At 41.3% G+C, this 22,184-nt stretch overlaps 1 protein-coding gene and 1 non-coding gene across 3 annotated transcripts in view; both read right to left on the reverse strand.

Annotated features, from left to right (window-relative positions):
* Tmem131 (transmembrane protein 131) overlaps positions 1-18,887 on the reverse strand; it is a 168,557-nt gene extending 149,670 nt beyond the window's left edge. The window contains exon 1 of one of the 2 annotated variants that reach the window (XM_076833104.1): positions 18,222-18,887. In XM_076833104.1, coding sequence (XP_076689219.1) covers positions 18,222-18,399 — 178 coding nt within the window. In that variant the 5' untranslated portion in view covers positions 18,400-18,887. The remainder of the gene's footprint in view (positions 1-18,221) is intronic. The other variant, XM_076833102.1, reaches the window with a different exon arrangement.
* A 2,370-nt stretch (positions 18,888-21,257) lies between these two features.
* LOC143380808 (U6 spliceosomal RNA) lies at positions 21,258-21,361 on the reverse strand. The gene has a single exon (XR_013088690.1). It is a non-coding gene; the product is annotated as a U6 spliceosomal RNA (small nuclear RNA).
* Positions 21,362-22,184: the final 823 nt, after the last annotated feature.

Genomic DNA, 22,184 nt, shown 5'->3' on the forward strand with positions numbered 1-22,184 from the left:
GCCTAGCATGAAGCATGAGGTGTCAAGTTCAACAACTAGCATTATGCAAACACAAAACAAACTCTTATTTAGTTGACAGATATGACAATAAAACAAGTATTACAATTGTACTCCTATGATCCAAAAAGAAAGAAATGGAAGATATAAAAAAGAACAAAACTATACTTCTACAAAAATACCATGTGTGAGGTGAAAAACCGCACTGGGTGGGATGAATGGCCAATTGTGCAACAGAAAAGAAAGAACCCTGAAAGCAGAGCAGACCACCTATGCCACACAGAGCAGTGGGTTCACTTAGCACTTAGTATACAGACGACTGCAATCTATACTGGGATTGGGAAAAGATAGAAAAAATACTGAAGAAAATATCCTAAGCTTAACAAAAACTAGAAACCCACAGATCCAAGAAGATCCTTGGTAAACGCTTGGAGGCTTCAAATCAAAAGACCTCAGCTTCTTCCTAAAGAAACTACAAGAATGAAGATGAATGAAGAGCAAGTTACACCATCAGTAAGTAAAAGAAAACAATAAATACCCTAGTGAAATCAATGAGATAGAACAAGAGAGAGAGAGATAAAGCTGCTTTTGGGGGGAGAAGATTATGAAAATTGATAAAACTCTAATCAGACTGATCAAGAGTAAAGGAGACAAATTATAACTATCAGGAATCACCACTGCAGATACTACAGATATTCAAGAGATAGGAAGGAAACACTGTAGACAAGTTTGTCACATGACAACTTACATGAATGGTCAAATTCTCTAAAAGACATTAATTACCAAAGCTCACTTGAGAAGAAATAGGTTAACTCTGACTAGCCCTATAACTTAAAAACTGATGGTGTGGCTAAAACCTCCCCCAAAGAAAAGCCCAGGCCCAGATGACTTCAATGGTAAATTCCTACCACATAGTTATGGAAGAAATGAAGCCAATTCTAAATAGGCACTCCCAAAAAATTAAAAAAGGAAAAGAACTAATGCCAAAAGCAAATACATTACAAGAAAACAGAACAGTATCCCTCATTTCCAAAGATGCAAATCTCCTAAACAAACTTTTTGTCAAAAAAATTCAAAAATACATCGAAAGGATATTATGACCAATTAGGAAATGCATTATGTTATCCTTAAAAAAAAAAAAAAAAAAAAAAACTAACAGACACACAAAAAGTTTTTTGATAAATTCAACCCTCATCAAACCAAACACAGGAGAACTTCCTCAATCCAAGAACAGGAAAATATGAAAAGCTTCCAGCTAACACTGTGCTGAGGGGTGAAGCAGAACACTCCCAAGACACACGTGCCCACTCCTGGCACTTCCATTCCACCCTGTGCTGAAGGCCTCAAGCAGTCCAATCTGGCATGAAAAATAACAGGTATCCAGACCAGAAAAGAGGAGAACTGTCTTTATCTGCAGACACAATCATCTATGTAGAAAATTCAATGAAACCCCCAGCAAAGTTAACAGAGCTGAAGTCAGCTTAAGCAAGACTGGAGAATACAAAATCCACATGGGAAAAATCAACTTATCTCTATATTCCAGTAATAAACTATCAGAACTGAGATTAAAAAAAAAAAACAGTATCATTTGTAAAATATGAGGGCTGGAGATGTGGCTCAGTGGTCACGTGCCTCTAAGTTCCATCCCTGGTACCCGCCCCCGCCCCCCCCCCGCCCCCCCCCCCCCCCGCCGCCAATTGGAGAAATCTGACAAAAGATGTAAAATTTTTACACTGAAAATCACAAAGTATTGCTTAAAGAAGATCTAAATTATTGGAGAAAATATCCTTGTTCGTGCACCAGAAAAATAAATATTGTCAAGCTATCAGTTCTTCAGTTCCCTATAGATTCAGCAAAATCCCAACCAACCCAAGCAAGCTTGACAAGTTGATTCTAAAATTCATAATGAAATGTGAAGGAGATAGAATAGGCAAAACAACACTGAAAAAGAACAAAGCTGGAGGAGTTAACACTGTTTTAATTATTTATTACAGTGCAGCGCAGTGCAGCAAGCCTGCAGTCCAGGTTACAGGGAGGCTGAGGTGGGAGGATCACTTGAGCCTAGAAGATTAAGGCCATTCTGGGTGATGTAGTGAGACCTGTCTCACCAAAGAAGCCATTATAAAGCTACAATGGTAAGAACAGTGTGGTACTGGGATCAAGATGCACAAATAGATTTATTTGAATAAAGGGGAGAGACACACCAGAAATAACCCATATCGCTATAAGCAACTGGTTTTCAGCATGGGCAAAGAATATAGTGGGGAAAGGCACATCCTCTTCAACGAAGTATTACTAGAACAATTGGGCATTTATATTAAAAAAAAAATTCTTGGTTCCATACCTCATGTCATATATAAAAATTAAAACGAATCATAGCTATAAAGAAAAGACCTATGACTATAAAAATTCTAGAAGAAAACATGGGAAAATCTTTGTGATCTTGATATAGGCAAAGTTTTCTTAGATACAATACCAAAGACATGATCTATAAAGGAGCATACTGGCAAACTAAAACTTAATGAATTACTGAAAACTGCAATGAAATACCACTATACATACCTGTTAACCGGCTTAAAAAACAGACAGACAGACAGACAAAAAACCCTGGATGCCTAGTGTTGACATATGTGGAAGAACTGGATTTTGTTTTTTAAGGTGCTGGGGATGGAACCCAGGGCCTTATGTGTGCTAGGAACATGTTCTACCATTAAGCTATAGCCCCGTCCAAGAATTAGAACTCTTACACAGTGCTGGTGGGAATATAAAATGGTACAACCACTGCGGAAATCAGGTTAGCAGTTTTTCAAGTTACATGTATAATTACCGTATAATTCCAAAATCCCACTCCCAGGTACTTACCACCCCGCCAAAAAAAGAAATATATGCACATACAAAAACTTAACATATAAATGTTCACAGAATCTTTGTAATGGCCCAAAACTGGACACCTGAATTTTCAGCAACAGATGAATAAAAACAATGATATATTCATACAACTCCATACCACAAAGAAACAAACTAATGATACACATGAGTTGGACAAATCTCAAAGGCACTGTGCCAAGTAAAAGAAACCAATCTCAAAATCACACATACCACATGATGGCATTTATAAGACATTGTCGTGACAGAAAACTATGGCAATGGAGAGCAAACAGATCCGTGGCTGCCAAGGATCAGAAGTAGACAGGGCTGAGCGCACTGGGACAGGACGAGGGAGTTGTGAGGGCCGAGGAAACTCTCCTGTATACTGACTATGGCAGACAAGTGCTAAAAGTCACAGAATGCCCCCCACCACACACTCACACACACAAATTCGTAAAAATATTTGTTAAGATAGTGTAACCGAAAGCTCTGCCCTTCTCCCCAATGTCAATTAATACCAACTTAATAACAAGGACACGGTTTTGAGGAAAAAGGGAAAAGAAGTTTCATTGCTTTGCTAGCAAAGGAGTAACACAGGGGACTTCTGTGCCTGAGGCTGTGATTCTGCCCATCAGGGAAAGCAAAGGGCTTTTAAAGGAGCTGCTCAAAGGCTCCATTCCAGGTGTGCTCTGGTCGGGTGTCCCACGGCACCAGGATGGTATGTTAGGGTTCACTTCTTAGATCCTGGGGCAGACTCTCCTTCCTGAGAAGCATGGATAAATCAAGGTCATCTTGTTATTCACCCCCAGGTTAGGGACAGGGAGAGGGAGAAGAGGAAAAGAGCATGTCTTTTAAAAATAAGCCTAAGAGGGCTATGGTTGTGGCTCAGTGGTAGAGGACTTGCCTAGCAGGTGTGAGGCATTGGGTTCGATACTCAGCACCACGTATAAATAAATGAAAAAAAAATAAAGGTCCATCGACAACTAAATATATACATATACATAAACATGTACACATGTTTGTGTGTGTGTGTGTGTGTATATATATATATATATATATATATATATACATACATATATAAATTTAAAAAAAATATAAGCCTCGGGGCATATATTCAGAGCTTATATTCAAAGGGTGGCGTGGACCACTGTTCCATGAACGCACACCATGCACCTTCTGTGGCCCAGCTGCTTCTGCTTGTCAGTGCACTGAGGAAAGCACAGTCCAGCAGATACTAGAGATCACCCTCATTCCTTTTTACAGGTGCATAATATTAATCCACTATAGGGATGTAACAATGTATTCAACTATACTATGGGCGTTTACAGTTTCTTATATTTTTTATTTACAAATAATCACACTATGAATAACCTGTGGGTATGCACATGTTGTAAGTGTATCCCAGGTATTGTATCTTTCCTAGAAATGGGATGGCTGAGTCAAAAATGTAAACCTGTATGTAGCTTTGTTAGATATAATTTGCCCATTTAAAGCACACAATGCATATGTTCAGTATATTCACAGTTATGCAAACATCAGTACCTAATTCCAAAACATTTCCACCAACCCTAAAAAAACTCTGAACCCATTAACAGTCATGCCCATACCTCCCTCCTACAGTCCCAGGATTAGCCAGTTCTTGACAATGTGCATAAAGGAATCTGGGTCCCTGGTGGTCGGAGCAGCTCTGTGCTCTTGCCACCTCTACTGCAGCAGCACCAGGATTCACTCCTTTTTCATGGATGGCCAACATTCCATTTTACTTATCCATTCATCAGTCAATAAACCTTTGATTCTACTTTTTGACTGCTACGAATAATAGTGTTCCTGTATGTTTTTATCAGCAAATGTGTGTTATCAGCTGGTGTGGGTTATACCTAGGAGCAGAACTGCTGGGTTATAAGGTAGCTCCATATTTCTTATTTTGAAGAACTACCACGTTGTTTTCCAAAGCAGCTGCACCATCTTATGTTCCAAAGAGCAGAATGTGGCCTACCAAAATCTCCACACCTTTCCCATCACTTATTACCTTTTTGATTGCAGCCATGCTAGCAGGTATGGTAGGATCTCACTGTGGTTTTCATTTGTGGTTCTCCAATAGCTAATCATGCTCACTACGAGCTCTACGACAGGCCGAAAGATGGCTCCAAGATGTCCAAGTCCTAATCCAGGGAGTTAATCCAGGGAGTTCCCTATATTGCAAAAGGGACTTGGCAGACATGATTCAAGTAAAGTAGAGGGGTTATCCTATATCTGGGTGGGCCAAATATAACCACACTGAGGAGAGTACCGGACAGTGTGGGGATGGGAGCAGAAGGTGGAATGAAGCATGAAAATGGCATGACGTGATGAGGGGGCCAGGAACCAAGGAGTGCTGGAAGCCTCTCGAAGCCAGAAAACTCTAAAGAAACAGACTTCCCCTAGATACCTCTAGAAGCAGCAGCCTGGACAACACCTCTGTTTGAGACTTCTGCCCCCCAGAACTATAGAAATAAACTTAGGCTGTTTTAAGCCACTGAAGTTGTGATTTACCACAGCCTCGGCAGGAAACTAAACATAGGGCCAGGGTTTTAGCTGAAGTTGGTCACAGAGACACCCTCTGCCCAGCACAAACCAAAATCCCAGAATCCAAGGAAAGCAGGGATTTTGTTGTTGTTGTTTTAAGCATAAGCCACATATACTTATGTATATTAGTGGAAATTTATATTCATCTGTATCTATTTATACACTAGGAACTTATTCCTGTTACATATGGTTAAAGTATAATTGCTCCGACATTAGGGATTCAACCTAGGGGCATTCTACCACTGAAATGCATCTCCAATCTGCCTTTTTTCTTTTCAAGACAGAGTCTTGTTGAATTGCCCAGGCTGGCCTGAATGTGTGATCCTTCTGCCTCAGCCTATCAAGTAGCAGAGATTATAGGTGTGCACCATTGTGCTCAGCAAGAGTATTTTTTTTTCTTTTTTGAGGGGGAGGGGTCCCTGGGATTGAACTCAGGGTCACTTATCACTGAGCCATATCCCCAGCCCCTTTTCTTATATTTATTTACAGACAGGGTCTCACTAAGTTGACTGCTTAGCACCTCACCGAGGCTGGCTTTTTTTAAAGGAAAAAAAAAAAAAAAGAGAGAGAGAGAGAATTTTTTTTTTCTAATATTTATTTTTTAGTTTTTGGGGGACACAACATCTTTTTTTTTTTTTTAAATGTGGTACTGAGGATCGAACTCAGCGCCCCGTGCATGCCAGGCGAGCCACATCCCCAGCCCCATGAGGCTGGCTTTGAACTTGCGATTCTCCTGCCTCAGTCTCCTGAGCCGCTGGGATTACAGGCATGCGCCATCACATCCAGTAAGAGTATGTTTTAATAACTGCTGTGCCAGCCGTCCTGCGCAACTTCTTTCTCAACATTTTTTCAGCATTCCTACTTGTTTATTTTTCCATACAAACTTCATCATCAACTTTCCTAACTCCATAAAAAGGTTTGTTGGTATTTTTAAAAATATCAAGTTCAATGAGAAAAAAACTGAAATTCTATCTGAAGCACAATGAGCATCTTCGGTTCAGATCTACTTCTCTGTTCTTTTTTTACCAGATTCTGCATATTTTTTATTATTAAAATCATGTTGTTGCTACTATGGGTAGATTTTGCTATTGTCTGAAATATTTCAAAACTTTTTAAAAAGTTTTGGTTTGGAGGGGGAAAAAAAAAAAAAAAGCCCACAACATAAAAACACCACGCCAGCTAGAGGGCACAAACAGATGTGGCCTGGCAGCTGCACGTGGCCCCATCCAGCCAGCATGGGCCACAAATTTTCATGCCAGAGCTCAGTGAGCTCAGAGAACTGCTGCTATAGCTGTTCCAGCCAAAATCAACAGTTCCAAGTCAAAACGTGTAACATAATTTCACCAGATAAAATTAAACCTCTACCCCTGACAACTCTTAAGCCTAAAACTCTTTAAAAATATGAGAATCTTCCTATTATCAAGAACATCTAACCTCAACCACCTGCCATGACTATACTTGACAAAGAAACACAAGGTATTTCTCCAAAGACCACAGAAGATCAGGGCGCTTTGCCATCATCACTCATGTTTAACGCTGTTCTGCAGGTCTGGCCAATGCAGAAATTGAAACATGTTACGTTGTTATTTAATTAATCTGGACCTACAAAAATGCCAATTTCATGTGGTTGAACTTAACATATATGTACATACATGGAAAAATGAAAAAGAACATTATAAGATGTCAACCAGTTCCAAATTTAGCTAACATTTTAAAGCAATTTAGTTAAAAAAAACTTTTAAGTTTGGGCTGAGGATGTGGCTCAAGCAGTAGTGCGCTCGCCTGGCATGCGTGCGGCCCAGGTTCGATCCTCAGCACCACATACAAACAAAGATGTCCACCGAAAACTAAAAAATAAATATTAAAAAAATTCTCTCTCTCTTAAAAAAAAATTAAGTTTGTTTCCACCAAATAATTTAGGGTTCATGGGGAATAAAATAAAGATACACAAGAAAATGCTTATGGAAAAAATAATAACTTAGGGAAACGAGATGACATGCCAAGCCAGCTAATGAAATTCACAAAAAATCTATATTACTTAACATCACTTTAAAAAGAAACAAATATGTATGTGAGGGTAAAAACAGAAAATCAAGAAACAGATCCAAGTATATAACAATTTGAACAAAAAGGAAATTCTGTATATAATTCGACAAGCGGCAGTATAAGGAAACTGACTAACCATTCAAGACCAGACTCCCACCTGACAGCAATGCACTCTGAAGGTAGGTATTTGCACATAGAAAAAATATTGGTGAATATACAATCTTCAAGCACAGGGCTTTTAAGGCAGTACAACAAAGGCAGAAACCACAAGAAAGAGTTATAAGTTTGGCAGATAAATTTCAAAAGAGAAATACACAAAAAAATTCAAATTAAAAATAGAAACTTGGAAAACACTGTCCTTAATTCAGCATTCTTTTAAGTCAAAAAGAAAACCTCAAAACACCAAAGGGAAAAATGATGAAAGACTTGATCAAGCAACACAACAGAAATACAAAAATCCAACAAATGTATAAGTGCTTCTTCATCTTACTAGTAATTGTTTTAAAATCAATTAAAACAATCTGCTTTATGGGCAGATTGGTTAAGAACTTGAGAATGGTGGCAAACAAGGCGGGAGCTGAGCACCCCCGCAGCCTTCCTAGGCTGATAGAGCTCTCCTTAGAGGCAACCTGGCAACACTTGTTTTTCAAAATAGGAACAAGGGAGGTAAAGCAGGGAAGAATGGCACAAAAGGACAGAGACTAAAACGTGGATGTCTAAATTTGGTTGATTAGTTATGATTTTTCATTTACTAAACTATATTTTGTAATTTGTCTTATAATCAACATGAATTTTGTGCAATTAAAAAAATTTCCCTCCGCAATTTAGCAAGATCTTGTCTCAAAAAAATAAAAAATTAAAAAAAAAAGAGAAAAAGAAAAAGGAATGTGGCTCAGTGGTTAAGTGCCCCTGGGTTCCATCCCCAGTACCTACACCCCCAAAACTTCCAAAATAAAAGCAAAAAAAAACCCCAAAAAACAAAAAACTTCCAAAATCCACCTCTGAGTTGTCTGTACACAAAGAACTATTATGTATTGGACTGCCTCATTGTATTGGAGGTTCAAATTGTAGTTAATCTATCATAAACAAGTACCCCCCAGCAGTCCAGCAGGACTGACCACCAAAACAGTTTTTGGTGGTAGAGAGAGAGCTGTCACCCATGTGGGACTCAGGAGAGAATGAAAAGGAAGGCATCTGAAGGGGTTCAGGGTGTTAAGCTCTGAATTGGTAGGTGTTGTCTGCTTTCTATTCTTGTAACAAATACCTAAGATAGTCAGCTTATAGAGAAAAATAATTTATTTTGGCTCAGTTTTGGAGGTTTCAGCCTGTGCATGGTTGGCTTTGTATCAAGCATGGCGCCAGTTAAGGTGCACCCTGCTTGATACAAAGAAAATGGCTGATCAGTGATGGATGGTTATTAAAATGCACCCTCAGGCAATTATAGGCAAACAGTGCTGCTACGTATCCCTGAAATGGTTAAAATCAAATTGTATCAATATCACCATTTCAGAAATACTTTTTCTTAATTCTGTTTCACCTTTAACTGATGGGTAAGGGGTTCGCCACTTGCACACTTATAGTCTTGATCAGCAAGCTGCTTCCAGCTGCTCCCAAGGCCCAAGGTAAGGAAGGCTGTTCACCAGCTAGGGGATGTTTGGGAGGGGTGGAGCCTTTATAGGTGGGTCATTGTTTTAGGCCATTTGGAATGTGTCCTAGAAGCAGACTGGGGGACCCAAGTCTTTCCCTCTCTTTCATATCCTCAGCAATGAAGAGAGCAGCTCTGTTCCCCACAGTCTCCCCACCAAACAGCAACAGCACCAACCAAGCATGGACCAAAACCTCCACAACTGTGAGCAAATGCAAACCACTGCTCTTTATAAACTGATTATCTTAGGTATTTGTTACAGGAATAGAAAGCTTACAATACTTACCAGTACAGAACTCAACACTTCAAACCCCTTTAAACATTAAATTCAAGGATAACAGGGTGCAGGCCTGAACCTCCAAAGGCTCATGATATTACACAAGTATAAATCAACTCAGAAGCAGTTAGGAAGGAATGGACAGTATTCAGAAATTCTTCTCTATTTATAAGAATCTCTAGGATTCCAATAAAACTGGATCTAATCCCAGCCTCCTCCTATGTCTCTTTAATACAGTCCTCATTGTATTGGAGGTTCAAATTGTAGTTAAACTATCAAGTTGGTTGATTAGTTATGATTAACTTGATTAGTTATGATTTTTAACCTATTTTCATGTTTAGCATTAACCCAAGAAAAGTCCCCCATACAGTGAGGATGACTCTAAACATGTAAGAACTCCATTGTATCTGCACTAACACCACTGCAGCGCCAGCCCCCAGAGAGAAGTCGCATCGTGGTAGTGCAGACCACTATTTCATTCTCCACTTGCTAACCAAAAAGCAATACTTGCCCTGAGCCCACATCACCAATTCATAGAAGCATTTTTTTAAGAGGTCCAATTTTACCTAAGTGTTGTTGAAAGCATACTGCTCTACCAAATCACTTTTGGAATGACAAACTGTATCTCAAGGCTCTTTACAAATACAGTTAAGATATAGAGAGCACCTCTGTACCATAAATAATTCCCTTTAAAAAAATCTGCTTCCAATTTAATCATTCCCCAAAAAGAAATCCAAGCAGGGCCTTTTGCCATCCTGTGCATACAAACTGCTAATTAACTTGAATCAGTAAAGCTGGCTTACACTAGCTTTCAAACTTTATTGCTGAGACAGTTTTTAATATAACTATATAGGAAATATTAGCTTTTAGAAACCAAACTGTCATATCATTCTGCAATCATTATAACTGATTTTTAAAATAGTCAAAACTGTTAGAATCAAAGATGATTTAAAATACAGTTCATTTTACGGACAAGTAATCTAAGGAAATATCTTAAGCATCTAGTTCTTTTTCTTGTTTCAAATACATAATATTTCTCTATTAAAAACAAAACCCAGGGGCTGGGGATGTGGCTCAAGCGGTAGCGCGCTCGCCTGGCACGCGTGCGGCCCGGGTTCGATCCTCAGCACCACATATAAAACAAAGATGTTGTGTCCGCCGATAACTAAAAAATAAATATTAAAATTCTCTCTCTCTCTCTCACTCTCTCTTAAAAAAAAAAACCCCACATATTCACATCTATTAGTCATATACTAAAAATGCATCTTTGATTTACAATAAAACACCTAAGGAATAAATCTACTGAGGTGAAAGATTGTACACTGAAAATTTGTATAAAACACTGCTGAAAGAAATTAACGGCATGAATAAATGGTAAGCTAGTCTGGGTTCATAGACTGGTGGACTTAGGATGTCAATACTACCCAAAGTGATTGATAGGTTCAATGCAATCCCTATTCAAATCCCAATGGCATTTTGTTGTTGTTGTTGCAGAAATAGAAAAAAAAAAAATCCAAAAATCCCATAGAATCTCAAGGGACCTGAAATAGGCAAACTAATCTTAAAAAGGAAGAACAAAGTTAAGAGGTCTCACACTTCCTATTTCAAGACATATCATAAAGCTGCAGAGATCAAAATACAGTGCAGCACCAGCCTGAAGACACAGAGAGACAGCAATTATATAAAAAGCCTAGAAATAAACACTCACATTGACGCCAAAAGCTCTTCATGGAAGGACGCAAAGACCACTCAATGGGGAAAGGCTAGTTTTTCTGACAAATGGTGCTGGGAAAATCATAATGTCACAGGAGAATGAAGTGGGACTCTATCCTTACAACATACACAAAAATTAATTAATTAAAAATGCATGAAAGATCTAAATGTAAGATCCCAAACTATAAAGCTCCTAGAAGAAAAATTAAGGGAAAGATTCATGACACTGAATTTGGCAATAATATCTCAGATATGACACCAAAAGGCAACATAAGCAAAAACAGACTACAGGGACTACATCAGGAACCTGATAAACCGTGAAAAGGTAACCTGTGGAATGACAGGACACACTTGCAAACTATCTGATAAGAGGTTACTATCCACAGTATTTAGAGAGCTCCTACAATAAGCATAAAATCTGATTAAAATCTTGAACAGACACTTCTCTAAATATATAAAAATGGCCAACAAGAAATGAAAAGATGCTCAGCATCACTAATCATTAGAGTAATGCAAATCAAAACCACAATGAGGTCCCCTCAGCCATTAAAATAGTCACTATCCACCCTCCATCCCACAAAAAAGAAAACCAAACAAATAACCGGTGTTAGCAAGTATGTTGAGAAGCTGGAAACTTCACACACTGTTGGGATTGCAAATGGCGCAGACACAATGCAAAACAGCGTGGCAACTGCTGCAGAAATTAAATAGAAACCAGCATATGATCCAGGAATCTCACTTCTGGATATATATCCAAAATGACTGAAAGTGAGGTCTTGAAGACAGATCTGGACCCGCATCCTCTTGGCATCATTCATAACAGTCATGAGGGGGAAGCAACCCAAGTGTTCACAGATGAACAAAATGCGGCAAATACATATAATGGAATATTATCCTGCCTTTAAAAAGAAGGAAATTCTGACACATGCTACAGATGAATCAACTTTATGGACATTATATTAAACAAAATAAGCAGGTCAAAAATGACAAATCTTATATGATTTGCTTCTATGAGTTATCTATAGATAAATTTGAAGAAACAGAAAAATAGTGTTTACCAGGCTGTGTGGGTGAGGGGGGGAAAATGGGGAGTTGTTTAATGAGTATAGAAGTTCCAGTTTTGTAAGATGAAAAAGTTCTGGAGATCTGTTACACAACAATGTGAACATAATTAGCACTACTGAACTGTTGGCTTAAAAATTATTAAGATGGCAAATTTTACGTGTTTTTACCACAATTAAAAATTTTTAATAAGTAAAACCAAATAGTAAGTTTCCTAACTCTGTCATGACCTTATACATTTTTCAGACCTCTGCCCTATGTGTTGTATGCTATAAAATGAATGCAGCAACCAGCAAAGGCCAATTCTTGAACAACTTTGTAGAGAAGGAACAAAAAACTAGAAATGAACTTCTTCTGAAAGCTTTGGATATTAACTCTGAAAGAAATTTCCCTTCAAACAAATGCCAATTCCACTACAGCCTTTGTAATGTCTCAGTGTCTTTCGACCCAGGAACAACTTCTAAGAACATCCAATATCTTTAGACTAATGTCACAGCAATCTAGAGCTAAGGTGTATTCACAGAATGCAATATTGCTTAACCTTAACCTAAGTGACAGAACCAGGCACCAGAATCATCAAAAACAGGAGCTCCCAACATCAAATGCTCATTTTCTTGGATTATCCACTCATCTATTTCCTTCTAAAGTCCTTCATGATCCAGAATGGGCTGTGAGCATTTTATTTCATTTTATTTTAATATTCTTTTTGGTTGTAGATGAACACAATACCTTTACTTATTTTTATGAGGTGCTGAGGATTGAACCCAGTGCTTCACGCGTGCAAGGTGCACGCTCTACCACTGAGCCACAACCCCAGTCCCTGTAAGCATTTTAATGGTTAACAAATTGACAGAATATGGCTGCCTAAAAACAAAAACCCATGTTGGGATGAACCCAACTACTATGTATAACTACAGAGCTCTAAGAAAACAAAACAAAATACAACAACGACAAAAATCCAAGAAAGGACCCTTCACTTTAATACTTAATATACTGGTTTTATACAAACTGGCATGTCTGTTCTTTTGCCAGGTGGTACATAATATAATAAAATGTACATCCTTAAGTATTTTTCAGGATTTGGCTCTAAGGACAGATGAGCTGGGATGGAATCCCGGCCCTATCATTTATCAGCTCCATTGCCAAAAGGCTGCGGAGACAGTACTGGGGATTGAACCCAAATGCTGTGTGTCCTAGACTAGCACTCTATCACTGAGCCACATCCCAGTCTTTTTGAGTTTTGAGACATGGCCTCACTAAGTTGACTAGGCTGGCCTTTAACTTGTGCTCTTCCTGCCTGAGCCTCTAAGGTAGCTGGGATTCAGGTGAGCACCACTGTGCCCACCTAATGTTGGGTATATTAACCTCTCGAAGCCTCAGGTTCATGCATAATCTACACACTGGGGTTTTAAGAGAATCTGAAAATCTTAAAATCCAAAAGCCACGTGGGTGATGGTCGGGCAAGTTTCCGAAGTTCATTTTAATTACAAGCAGAAGCAACATGTGGGGAAGACAAAGGTGGCATCGCTCCATGTCCTACTACAGCAGACTTCCTAATGACATCTGCACCTAAGTTGAGGTTTTCAACTGTAGGTTTCTTGTTTACTTATTTATTTTGTACTGGGGACTGAACCCAGGAGTGCTTTACCACTCAGCTACAACCCTAATCATTTTTTACATTTTTTAAATTTTGAGACAGGGTCTTCTTGCTAAATTGCAAGAGGCCTTGAACTTGAAATCCTCCCCACACCCTCCTGAGTCATGGGGATTATGTCACTGCACCCTCCTGCCTTTACCTGTACTCTTGACTCTAAACCTAAGTAACAGGTATAAAAAATGGAGGATGAGGTCATTTTAGGCAAATCTTCATTCAAAACTATGTACTCACTGCAGATGCTGACAGAGGTTCTGACCTATAGAAATTCCAGTCTGGGTGAAATTGTTTCAGTATCTAAATGGGCAGTTCATGACTGTCAAGATGAGTGAGTAGCCAAGACATCTGGAGTTCAGAGGAGCACCAAGACTGAACAGAAATGGGAAGAGTAGCAAGAGCCTCCTGCAGTGCCCCAGCTGGAGACCAAACGGCAAGGGAGAGCTGAGGGACACAGGGCATCACAGGCACTGATACTACTGGGTAAAGGGTCAAAAATGAGTCTGCTGTGGCAGAAGAATAATGGTGGCATTAATAAAAATTGGGTAACTAAGGTGGTGCCAGATAACCCTGGCCTGGACACAAATGGACAAGGACATATGATGGGCAACTGGACAGCTGGGACACAAAGATGTCCAAAATCCAGAATAAAAACTGGGCCCAGTGCTGCTGAGGTCAGACAGTAAGGGGACCTCTTAGTATGGCAAAGCTCTCAGAAAGCTCAGGTTACATGAGGTGAGTTTAAAGTATCAAAGACCAGCAAAGACTTCATTTTTCCCCCAAATGTAGTGATCACTTCCCTGGATGGCAAATTGGACAATTTTACGTCTGCTCCCAAAGCTGAGCTTTTGGGCAGGTGCCTATGGAGCTCCATTGTAAGAATGACAATGCAGAGGAAAACAGTTACCAGCCAGAGGAGGGAGGCCAATGCTTCCCACTATGGTCTCCAGTCCTCCTCACAGGGCGCAGCAGCATTTAGGAAACACTGAAATTCATTAGTAAAGTGCTTAGTAATTTCTCTTTTTGTAGGCCCTAAAAGGTAGTCTCTCTAGCTCCACACAAAGGGAGTATCTCACTCTTCAGAAAGACTCCTTAAAATATATCTTGACATTATAAAGTAATAATTTGGCTAAGAAAAAAAAAATCTCTCCCCAATCAATTCTACTACCCTAAGGCAAATCACTATTCCATTTGTATCTCTATTCTTCTGGCCTTAGTCCTAAGCACTTGTCCTTATGCTCTGTAGAAAATCCTTTCTACCATTCTTCAGCACTTATGCCACAAATATAGCTTAAAACAAATATGTGTACACCCAACTACAGTGCACCAGCAAAAAAATTTTAAGTACTAATAAAGAGTGTCAAACTTTACCCTGCCATCAATCGCCAATTAATGATAACACATGTGACATTCAGATTTAAATTTCAGGAACTGAAACAACCATGGAAAATGTCCAAGTTTACATTTAATAGATATCTACATTATAGCTCCTTTATCATAAATTAAAAGGCACCGTGCCTTCCAAAAACCCATTTCACCATCAAACTATGTTATACGTAAGAGGCTTTTTTGAATTAACTCTTATTTGCTTGTCATAATGGGCTGATTTATAGCTGAAAAGAAACTAAAAAGTATCCAAATATATACAGACAGAAATATTTTCACTCTACATATTTTTAATATATTTTCACTCTCTTCCACACACATACACTCACTATTCTTAGTATCTAGATCCTAGCCTCAAGAAAGATCTTGACACCAACTCAGAATAAGTGAGTTATCTGTAGTAATTATAGTAAGTTCCACCTCTGGCAATTATTTCAAAGTCCTTACAAACGTTTGAACACAGCCCAAACAGTGTCAAAGATCCCTTTCCTCTGGACTAGCGATAACACACCCCAAGATCAGTTAAGATGGATGTTAAGATACAGGAATGTTAAAAGACACAGGATGTTAGGACAAGAAATGGCTCATGCTCCAACTCAAAAAAGAAAACACTTAGTTCAAACACAAAAAACTGCATTAGACAATTTAGCTATGTCTGCAGCTTTTCTTTGGGACACAAAGATAAGTGTCCAAAGTGTTAAGTGTAAAAAAAGGGATACAAAGAAAAGTATCCCTTTTCTTTGAGTTTTCTTTAGAAGATTTCCTAGTGAAATTCTACTGCAATGCAGAAAAAATACACAAACATACAAAATACCCAGAAAATTAGTTTAGCTATAAAGAATCCTCAGGGGATAAACAGACAAACTCAACTGAGCTATCTTCAGAAATCTGCCCAGACTTGCTGAAAAGCCCCAACAACACTCTTTTAGGGCAAATGTTATGTTTGCACCACATCAGATGTCAAATTCACAGTGTCACAATCATGTAAGAAAAATCAATGGCATTTCCCCTACTTATTCAAAAACACTGGCATTTGATCAGCAAGAAAGTTTATAGCCCAGGCCATTTGTAGGGATATCTTAGGGAATATTTGATTAGAACCAGACCCGTTAATGATGGGCAGAGGCCTATGTTCTACATTACTTTGCTCACACACATTGTTGATACAGATACTGCAGGGGCCACAAAGGCGTGATTTAACCGGGACCACTGGCTGGCTGAACCACTTCTTTTTCCACTTAACACTTTGGAAGCTATTCTCCTGGATGAGCCTTACATACATTTAAGGATATTAGAGAGGTGTGCTAGAACTTGGAAATTACACAAATGAGAACTTAGCAAATATATTTTAGGCTGATAGTTGTCAAACAAGAGGTTTGTTTACTTAACTGAACAAGGAGATTTAGCATATAAAATGGCTGTTGGGAAGATATGCAGAAGGATAATACAAATCTAACACTTTACTACACTCCATCATGACTCTGGTTCCCTGGGCTACAGCTCATGAAGACATTCATTCACTCAAAGGCTAAGTGCCTTCTATGTGCCTGGCACTGTGGAAGGTAAGCAAAGGAACAGGAAGACAAGAACACAACACCCCCACCAGGTCTGTGTGAAGTCAAAGAGACGTGCCCATTAAATTATTGCACCACTGTGGGTTTACAGAACACCCTGACATGCCCGAACGTCTAGGACGGGCAACAGTAAGAATACTCAATAACTGCACATCTGTAAACAATGATGATTAGGCCTGACTAATCCTAAAGCAGCAATATTCTATCCTGGAAATAATCTTACCTCTGTCAATTAATCCTTGGTATAGATGGCGACTGTCTGAAAAATTTCCACCTATGTTAACCCAAGCTAAGGCTGCTTAGAAAGTGAGGGAATGTAACCTATGTTTTCAACAAAAATAAATGGTAAACTGAAGCACATTTACACTTGATCTCTAATTTGGTTGGCATTTGCTGTGGCCTTCAATAACATTAAAAAGCAAGTAGAACATCAACTCTAAAGTCACCATGGCAAGAAATTATTTTGTTGTGGAGTTAATGTCAAATAGAAGCTAAACTGCCAAGTTTTCTTAAACAAAAAAAAAAAAAAATCACTTTTAGTGACTTCTTCATTACAGCTCTATAACCACTTATATTCCCCTAGGCTCAAAAACAGGTAGTAGAGACAAATTTACACAAATTGGGTGGTCAGGATTTTAAAATAACTTCTGACCCCATCAAAGCGCCAGTTTTACAGTCAGACAACACTAATGAGTTTTAAAAATAGGGGACAGCCCTTAACTGTAAATTATAGTTAAAAGATTTGCAAGCTGAAAACTTACTCGATTTTAAACTCTTACACATCAAAGAGAGAGGCACCGAATTATATGTGACTTTAAAATAAGAAAGAAACAAACTGGCTTTCAATAGCTACTAGAGAGTTAAATGGAATTGTACTCAGACCTACTAACAAGCTAAAGGATCACCACTACCGCAAAGCGATAGTGAAGAAGGAAGCCAAAGAAACAAGACTACCCTCAAAGAGACGTCTGAACAGATTCAAATTTTGGAAGCCGTGTTTTGAAGACTTTTCACCAATCTTGCTATTTTTACCATGACTTTTAAAGTGAGCTCCGTCTGCACGCCGTTATTAAAAATGCAACACCCCCTACCCCCAAAAAAAGTGTCCCAAGATTTACCTATTAGCAACAATTGAGCTAAAAAACTATGCCCCTCCTACACAGCATAGCGGGCCGAGCGGCAAGAACATTCGAGCTCGGGAAGTTTGGAAATGGCAGTGACAGGGGACAAGGGGAAGAGACCACGGAGCCCGGGAGCAACTCCGCGCGGCCGACGCGGCGAGCTGGCCTCCGAGCTGCAAGTTCGCGGCCCGGGACGGGACTCGACCCACCAACTTTGCGCCGGGGCCGACGCGGCCTCCCCGGTCGCAGCCCAGAGGCGGCCTCCGCGAGAGCGGTGACAGCGCAGCGGCAGTGGGTGTCGGCGGCGGACACTCACCTTCCTTCTCGGCCCGCGCCGCGGCCACCACGAGGGTCATCACCAGGTGCAGCGCTCCCAGGAAGCCGGCGGCCGCGCTCCGCGGGCCCCCGCCGCGGCCGGCCGCGGGCTCCAGCCCGGTCCCGGCGGACGCGGAGGCGGCGGCGGCTCCTGCTCCTCCTCCCGCCCGCTTCCCCATCGCTGCCGGCCGGGGGCCGCCGCGCTCGAGCTCCGGCGCGGCCCTTCTCGGCGACGCGGCGGCGCGGGAGCCGTGGTCCGGGATCCGGCCGCGGTGCCGGGAGCGACAGCGGTTCCGGGCCCAGGGCTCGGGCTCAGGCGTGGGTCTGGGTCCGTGCGTGCGTGTAAGCGAGAGTGTCAGTCACGGCCTCGGCCTCAGCATCGCCTACGAGGAGCCGGAACGGAGAGGCCGCGGGTCAAGCACAGCGGGCGGCCATACTGGAAACGGGCAAGGACCGCGGGCCCTGGGCGCTGGCCTGCGAGGGGCGGGGCTCGGCTCTGGGCACCGCCCCCGCCGTGCCGACACCTGGGCCTGTCTTTCCGCCCGAGAGTCCGTGGGTCCCAATTACTTGTACCGCTCTCGGAGACTCACGGCTTTATCGGCCAGACGGGTCTGGGACCACACAACCCGACCCCATCATCGTTGCCCGGCCACAGAGAAGGGAGGCAGGCTCAGGCCCGGCCGCCAGGACTTATGATGGCCGCTTACGCTTCGTGGAAGCGTGACGGCTATCACGTGGAGACTGGCAGCCCCGCCGCGCAGCCGCCGTGGGCGTGGGCGGGGCTGGGGCTGGGGCTGGGGTTGGGGTTGGGGTTGGGGCTGGGGCGGGGCGGCGGGGCTCCAGGGAGCTTCAGCCGCGCCTCCAACGCCGGGGCGCTCTAGTCTTTGCTGCAATGCGAGAACTTTCCAGGTGCCTGAGTGCCGGTCTAGACCCCAGGCCAAGCGCGAAAAATCCATTTCAGTGATTCCTTCTGATGGCGCTTCTGCCTTTAGGTCGCTTTGACGTCGAGAATACCCCGGATCTGACTCAGGTCCTGGTGGGCTTCAGGACTGGGACTCCTCATCTTCGTGGTTCCCCATTACTCTTGGCATCCTCTGGCCTGTGCCCTTCTTGCCCCAAGACCCTGGAGGGAGAGTGTTCTTTAGGAGAGAGAAAAATAAAACAAACACCCACACACACACAGGGGCCATGCTGGCTTTCTCTGTCTAGGAATGCTTCTTCAGACGCGTCTACAACTATATTTCTTAAAAGGCCCAAATCAAACGCTGTCTCCTTCACAAGCCACATCATGTCTCTTAGATGCCTTTTCCATCTCAGGTTGAGGTTCTTGGTGTTCCTGGGGATGTGGAGGAGTCACTCTTTACTCATCTTTGAGTCTTGCCCCCAACTCCTAGTCCAGCACCCTTTTACTTGGCTCAGCTGGTGGCCCAGTGTGTCACTATATTCACAAAGCCAGGTTTGCCCGTCTTAGAACAAACCAGATAAGAAAAGATTTCAGAGACTTTAGTTAAGGGACAGGCGCGATAGGCATGCTTATAATCCTAGCAATTTAGGAGGCGGAAGCTGAAGGATTGCAAGTTCAAGGCCAGTCTGGGCTGTCTCAATTAAAAAGAAAAAAAAATTTTAAAGGCTGAGGATGAATTTTTAAAAAAGGAAAGATTTCTAAAAGGCTTTGAACTCATGGAAAAAAATCAAGTTCAAGGATAAGTCCCTCAACTGGGTCCTACTTGAGGCAGTGTGGAGGCAGTAGCCCTTCCCCCATTGCCAGGTTCAAGGCAAACAAGCCTCTCCAACCATGAAAGCTCAAGTTCGCTTAGGCAGGAATCAACCACTTCCTATATTAGCCTGAAGCACAGGAGTCTCATGGGAAATAACTTGCATATGTCTATAATTGGAGCTTAGACATATACAGACAAGTTTGATCAGAACTCAATCCCATGAAGCTAATGAGGCTTAGGCTGCAGTACCCCTCTTGCACAAGTTTCTCCCAAGGCTCAGCAACTAGTTGTTTATTTTTAAGTTTATATTCTTGTTCTTAAAGGCACCCTTCCACTAGTTGGGTAAGCTTTAAAGAACTACCATAACTGAACTCTCTCTTCACAAGAGATGGAAGTTTCTTGCCAGGAAAGGCTGATGAGACCACTGGTAGTATAATATAGTAGTAAAAGAAGTTATCGTTTAGACAACTTGCTAACCTGCATGTTGGCAAGCTCCTGGAGTTGAGCCACTGTTGTCCCACCATCTGCTCCCTGCCAGGACACTCAAGTGTCTCCAGATCCTCCAGACCCTCCTGCAGCTGAGTTATGAACTTCCTTTCTCTTTTGGGCTTTCAAGAGACCTGGGCATGTGGAAGGTAGAGGCTATTTAGCTGGCAGGGAAAACCTGCTACGGGCTAAACCAGTGTTTCTCAAAGTGTTATCCCTAGCAGCAGCACTTGGAATCTCAGTGGAAATGCAAATTAGCAAGCCACAATCCAGATCTGAGGAGTCAGAGACTCTAGGTTTAGAAAGTTAATAGCATTTTAGGTTACCTTTGCTAAAAACAGTGACTCTTCAGGACTGCATATGCCCAATAGTAACTAAAAGTAGGATAAAGCCTGGCCTCTCTGCCTTCATCTTATATCTGACTCCTTTGCTATCTTAAACTTTGGGTCTAGTTCTTGTTCAGCTCTGCAGTTAGACATGTTAATCATTTAAGAAGCATTCATCTAAACACTGGTAATAACTTAGTAATTTAGCTAACCTCAATTGTCCCCCTTGAAGATTTGCAGCATCCAACTTCAGACCCCTATAAGTGGTGCCTGGAAGTCCCCAGTCATTGCCCCCTTTCAGAATCACAGGTCTGATAGATGCACATCCTGAGCAACCAGTGGAAATTGCCCTCCACCCTCCAGTGACACAGAACTTCTCCAGAGCCACCTGATCGCCTCACAGAAAGAGAACAGAGATTGATCAATCAGACCACAGTTTGACCAAGACTGCTTGATTATACTAACCTCTTGCCTCACCCTCCCCAAATTCTTACTTCCTGTATTTTTTAATTTGTGAAATGCTTCATAAATTTGCATGTCCTTGCACAGGGGACATACTGATCTTCTCTGTATTGTACCAATTTTAGTATGTGTGCTGCCAAAGTGTGCGCTCTTCCCCTGTTAAAACCTAAGGCCCTGTTAGCACAGCACCCTGGAGACAGGGCTGAGCTGCTGAATCTAATTTTTGTCTTCCCAGTATGGCCATATCAATTAAAGTTTTCTTTTCTGTGTGGTTTTGGGAGTGGCCAGACCTGGTTTGTTGCCCCTCCCCCACTAGCCAGGCCTCTGTAACAAACTGCAATTGTTGTTTTGACAAATGGGGGATTTGGGAACAGGCTCCAGGCTGAAGACCATCGCACTAACTTGACTCATGCCAAGAGTTGCAATCTGTGGGGACACCTCAGTTTCTGTTCATTTTGCTCTCTACCCACATTAGTAAATTACCACTGGAGGTGGAGTTATAAGAGACTCAAATACATTTTGGCTTCAATTCCAGCCAAATGGAATGGATGCTGGGCAAATTACTTGATTTTTTTTCTGGCCTCCATCTCCTTATCTGTAAAATGGGTTTTGTAACTAAGAAATTTGCAGATATTAAGCAAGATGTGTTTATAAAACATATAGAATAGTGCCTTGCTCATAGAAGATTGTCAAAAGCGATTATTATTATGCCTTTTTAAAAACACTAGGCACAGTGGACTTTCAAACATCGTTGATCAATTTCTTTTTTATTATTTATTTTTTGGTACTGGGGATTGAACCCAGGGTTGTTTTGCCACTAAGCTACATACCCAGCCCTTTTTAAAAAAAAAATTTTTTTTTTGAGGCAGGGTCTCACTAACTTGCTAAGACTGACCTTGAACTAGTCATCCTCCTGTCTCAGCCTCTGCCTCTGGAGTTGTTGGCATTACTGCGTCACTCTGCCCAACTCGT

The sequence above is a fragment of the Callospermophilus lateralis genome, chromosome 14 (genome assembly GCF_048772815.1).
Source record: "Callospermophilus lateralis isolate mCalLat2 chromosome 14, mCalLat2.hap1, whole genome shotgun sequence".
Lineage (NCBI taxonomy): Eukaryota > Metazoa > Chordata > Mammalia > Rodentia > Sciuridae > Callospermophilus > Callospermophilus lateralis.